Genomic DNA, 5,940 nt, shown 5'->3' on the forward strand with positions numbered 1-5,940 from the left:
CAACCGTCAATTTAGCTACAATTTGGTGCGTGTTTCTCGCAAAATAAAGTGACTCTTGTTTCGCAACAGTTGCCCCCCCCCCCCCAAATCTCTTGTTGTCGTAGGGGGGCTTAGGAGACGGAGATTGAGACCCAATGCAGGGATCTCCCGTCTAGGGTCTCAGCCCTCGACTCAACTAATTTTGCATAGTCTTTTCTCCCTCCAGCTCTTTCGTTTCTGTCCCTTCTTCAACCCCTTCTACTCTCTACTTGCTAAGGTGTAAGAGTCATGCTGAAAGGATGAAAGGATGACTTTCTGCCAGTCCTGAATGGCCTGTGGGAACCATGGGCACGGTATTCCCATGTTTTGTTGTTTAGCCCTTACCCCTCAAGTGGACCCTGAGGGGCAGACTGTTTATTTCCCTAGCATAGCCAAGGCTTCCCATGGCCAGTAATGAAGAAGTAATGCCCGTATTAGGGGCAATGAGGCGTCTCTTCATCAAAGAGCCCCATCAATTTAAACTCTCCCGGCTCCCCGACGCCAGGCTCTCCTTTGACCATGACACTGAACACTACAACTACTACCCACTCCTCAAAGCCTACTAGTGCAAGTATCAGTACAGTGCTATACTATTCCCCCTAGAGACCACCTAAAGTCCTACACCAGTATTGGTAAGATTAGCTGCCATAGACATGACCTCCCCCATGAAGTATTTATTAGTGGAGAAACCTGCCCGGTAAGCGTCGAAAATGCTGGTGTTTGAGCCATCCTGCCAAATACTGTTGCTACACAGCCCCTGCCCTGTATGTTCCCAACCTGGCCATGATAATTCCAACAATCCCTGCAAAATCATGCACAAGTGCCAATTATGGTTGTTCCCATAATGCATTTTATAAGAAGCATAACTGAAGAGAGGAAAATTTTCCAGTGTTGGTTTGAGTTACATCTCAGTTACCTCATGTTAAAAGAAAAAATATATACACATGTATATATATCTATTTACAAATATACATATTTATATACATAGATACATATATTTATATTTAGATACATAATCATATGCATATACATATATATTTATATACATATACACATATATTCATATACATATACATTCATATACATGTACACATATATTTTTATATACATATATACTTATATATATACACATATATTTATGTATATATACACATTTATATACATATGCTTATACTCATATACATATACACACGCTATTTATATACATGTACATATATATATAGAGAGAGAGAGAGAGAGAGAGAATCACCCCTACCTTGGACCACATCTCTCGCCTTAACTATTTCTGCATTTTTTTATCCTCTCCCCCTTTCCATTTCCTTATCTTCATTCACTTCTGTCCACATCCTAAAGTGTGAGAGCCATGTTAAAAGGATGAAAGGCTGGCTTTGTGTCAGTCCTGAATGAACTTTGTACTATTCCCTCTTTACCCTTTTCACTACCATACTATCCCACAGTGTTTGACATCTTATTTTTTACCTTTTCACCACAAATCTTTATCATAATGCTGTATGACCTTTTCCTTACATGGGGCTTTGCTACTAACTCATCATTATAGTTTACACTAATATTCAAATACTCCTTTATGACTTTATCACCACACTGTAAATTACTTATCATTATATTGATTCCAGTAATATATTAAATTTTACTCACATATAAAATCCCTATCACTTTATCGATTCTAGTTCACTGATAAACTCATGAAATCAAAGAGGACAAAAATATGTGAAATAAATAGCTGAAACATTATTCCCCTTTATTTATAGTTTTGTGACATCTTTCAAATAAAAAGAGCAATAAGGATAAATGCATTCTTCATTTGCTATTCTGTCACACAATTACAGTTTGAAGGAATCAGTTCATACCTGAGCCAAATTATGGAAAGAATCTCTTATAACATCCAATCCAGGAGATAAATTTCCTTTGGATTCATATCAGTAACAACTGTTTGACAACTTTCTTCATAACAATATGGTGAGTGATTATAAAATACTGACAATACAAAGAAAAAAAAATACAATAATTAAAAAAAGAAAAAAGAAAAAAAAAATAAGAGGGCAAAATTAAGTAACAAACAAATCCTTAATATTAAATTGACTTTTTTTTAGGACACTTGCTAAGTCCACTGTCAAAAGATAAAAGAGACAGATATGTCAACAAATTTTGTTTTGGAATGACAGCACAGATCCATAAGACTTAAATTTAAGACTTAAATGGGTCTTTTTAAGGAAACTTTGTTCTTTCTAAAATTCAAGTGCAACACTATACAACACAATATCAATCACACATATTATTTAGGAGTTTCTTCAAACCAAAGCTTGTGTATACTGGGAACTTCACTTCAGATGAAATAAGTGAAATTCAAGCCTTATGGCTACTCGCAAAGAACAGTATTAGAAAAGTTGATGGGAGTGCTTCATATAAACATTTGTATACAATGTGACTTATGTAACCACAAAATAGATTTAATTTTGAATTCATTTGTACTGTTAAAAGTCAACTTTCAATCCTTTTGACAATATTTTTACAACTTAACTGCATGAATTTTCTGACTACACTTTAACGTATTTTGTTAACTGTTATTAAGAGTAATCACATGCTGAAAATCACTGAAATACTGCATTAATTTCATCTGGCTTGCAAAATGAAATTGTTATAATTTCTTTTGCAGTTCATATACAGATCACTGAAATAACTCCATTTGCTAAATAGTTATATGCTAATGGTATCAATATTACAATGAAGAAACATTTGCAGTTATTGAAAATATCATCTTCTGCCTCCTGTTTTTAAATGAATAAATAATGATAAAAATAACCATACATATAAAAATGTAATGATTTATATAAATAGATACATGTCCATTCCACAAAGAAAATGTAGGCTACAGTTATGAAGTATTCTAGCATGGTTAACAAAACTTTATCTTCCATTACTTCTCAAAATCTGAATTCATAAGGTTATCCCATTTTCCTACAAAATGCAGGGATTTCTTGAATATTATAACTTGTGTATATTCTTTCCATCAGGGTTGGCAAAAATCAAATTGCATTCTTTAGTAAAATCTACCTATGTCATATCCGTATCACCACATTTAGCTTGTTTCTCTTTAAATGAGTGACTTTCTGAGAGATAATAACTGACACCATTCAAATATTAGCCTGGAAAGCAATTTCTACATATGATATTTTATATTTCTAAAAGGCTGGAAAGCAGTTTTTCTTTAAGCTTTATATACAAAGACTGACTAGAGAACTTTGAGAACCAGTATACCTCATTCTTGAGGAGTGTGCACTGTCAATAATCTAAATCATAAATCATCTTTAAATCAATTTCTTGTAGTATCAAAGCTTTATAGGCCCTTAAATATATTGATGTGTTATGTAACATTCAAATTTTGCCTTTATTTAAAAGACAATATATGACTGACTCTTAACCACCTGTGTACAGTGATGCTTATGCAGCATTATTGTGGTAGGTGTTAGGCCAAAGGCAATTTGTTCTTCCAATATTACTATGTGGCCAGCTATTTCCTTTTTATTCTTTCTCTCAACACATAGACTTTCATTACATATCCCTATCAACAAACCATGAATATCATGGTTACATAAAATACAACTTCTTACTTAAATAAACTAAAATAAAAATCTGAATCACATATATCTTCAATAAATAAAAGAAATACAAAAATCAAAAGGATCACACTGGCCAACCCTGATCAATATACAATACATTTTATATAAATTCAGCTCAAGGACTACAGTTCAGGAGATGATCTGCATGGCAATAATATAACTGTAGCCTGAATGGTATTTCAAAGGCTGATGATGAATTATCAACTGATTCAGACAGTTACAGAAAAAGCCAAAGGTAAGGCAGAAAGGAAAAGACAAGAAAAAAGGGCTGTGGTTTTGTAAGAGCATTTTACAGTAAATCGAACATTATATATAATTATATAAAATAAAAGTTATGCAAGGATAAGCAATTTAAAATAAAAAGTAACTGTATATTATTCACAATCACACAGTCTTGATGACAGTCTGAATTACATGAACTGCAAAAGAGTAGTTATCATGTACAATATAGGTGAAGGTCAGTATTTTATGTATTTCAATTTTGTTAAAATTGTTTCATTTGTTTCTTCCACCTTGTACTCTGGATAGTGGTCAATCATCCATGAATATCTTAATCAAATTATAAGACATAATGTGCAAATGAAACAGCTAAACATGTGCTTTATCACAAAAAACAAGAGGTCTTTCTTTAAAGTAAAGTAACTACAACAAGGATTGCTATCCTTGCAGGCTATGACTTTATTAACTGCTTTAACATCCTCTCTTAAGAATCTACAGACAGTGATGAATCCCTGAATTACCCAATTGCTTCAAAATACTTGGAAGTCTAAAACAGTATCAAATAACTGTAAGAGGTCATAAACATGCTTTACAAAAAGTTTCTTTACATAAAAAGGCTTATAATAACAAGTACACAAATAACTTCTGTCATACATTCCTTTGGGTATAGATACAAATTTTAATGGATGTTATAGACCCATATATATTATCACATTTAATTTTTACAATCTCAGATGAACTTATTTTACAAATAATAGTATACTCTATTTTCATATTTGTGTCTGCTAAACAGAGAATGAATCAACCATTAAGAAAAAGGAAAAGACAAAGATAGAAAGAAAAGGGAAAATGAGGAAAAGATGGAGAAAAAAATGCTTTGACAAGACACACAGGGCCTGTAACAACCTGCCCTGTTACTGTGTGTTTCGCGAGGCCATGGGCCGGATGCCAACCTTTTGAGCAAAGTTAGAGACTAGGTTTCCCAAACCGGACTCATTGCGTCCATTAGAAAAATTTAATCCTATGGAAGTGACGTAGATACTGTAGAACAGGGACCGCACCTGGAAATAATAAAAAAATTAACGGCAGTTCTTCAAAACAAATTCACAAATGAATCCTAAATTAATACCTTTAACCAAAGAATCTCGATTTCCACCAAGAAGTCAACAAACTTAATTGATGTTTTGACTTTTGAGCCTCACTCTCACTCTTACCTTCCTGTTCTCACTCTCTCTCCCATTCTCCTTCTGGCCCTCTCATTCTATCACTCTCTCACGCTTTCTCTCTCCCTCCCTCTCTCTCTCTCTACCCCTCCCTTTCTACCCTTCTCTCTCCCTCTTCCTCCCCCCCCTCTCTCTCTCTCTCTCTCTCTCTCTCTCTCTCTCTCTCTCTCTCTCTCTCTCTCTCTCTCTCTCTCTCTCTATCTCTATCTCTATCTCTATCTCTATCTCTATCTCTATCTCTATCTCTATCTCTATCTCTATCTCTATCTCTATCTCTATCTCTCACGCTCGCTCACTCACTCACGCACGCTCGCTCACTCACTCACGCACGCTCGCTCACTCACTCACGCTCACTCGCTCACTCACTCACGCTCACTCGCTCACTCACTCACGCTCACTCGCTCACTCACTCACTCACGCTCACTTGCTCACTCACTCACGCTCGCTTGCTCACTCAGTCACTCTCACTCACTCAGTCACTCTCACTCACTCACTCACGCTCACTCACGATCACTCACTCTCGCTCACTCACGATCACTCACTCTCGCTCACTCACGATCACTCACTCTCGCTCACTCACGATCACTCACTCTCGCTCACCCACTCACGCTCGCTCACCCACTCACGCTCGCTCACCCACTCACGCTCGCTCACCCACTCACGCTCGCTCACCCACTCACGCTCGCTCACCCACTCACGCTCGCTCACCCACTCACTCACGCTCACCCACTCACTCACTCACGATCATCGCTCACTCACTCACGATCATCGCTCACTCACTCACGATCATCGCTCACTCACTCACGATCATCGCTCCCTCACTCACGCTCGCTCGCTCACTC

At 36.3% G+C, this 5,940-nt stretch overlaps 1 protein-coding gene across 1 annotated transcript in view; it reads right to left on the minus strand.

The window, feature by feature from the left end:
• Positions 1–1,765: 1,765 nt before the first annotated feature.
• The window catches only part of EDTP (Egg-derived tyrosine phosphatase), a 34,005-nt gene continuing 29,830 nt past the window's right edge, over positions 1,766–5,940 (minus strand). Inside the window, exon 12 of the mRNA XM_070133721.1 lies at positions 1,766–4,936. Coding sequence (XP_069989822.1) covers positions 4,790–4,936 — 147 coding nt within the window. The 3' untranslated portion in view covers positions 1,766–4,789. The remainder of the gene's footprint in view (positions 4,937–5,940) is intronic.

This window comes from Penaeus vannamei, chromosome 19 (assembly GCF_042767895.1).
Source record: "Penaeus vannamei isolate JL-2024 chromosome 19, ASM4276789v1, whole genome shotgun sequence".
Classification (NCBI taxonomy): Eukaryota; Metazoa; Arthropoda; class Malacostraca; order Decapoda; family Penaeidae; genus Penaeus; species Penaeus vannamei.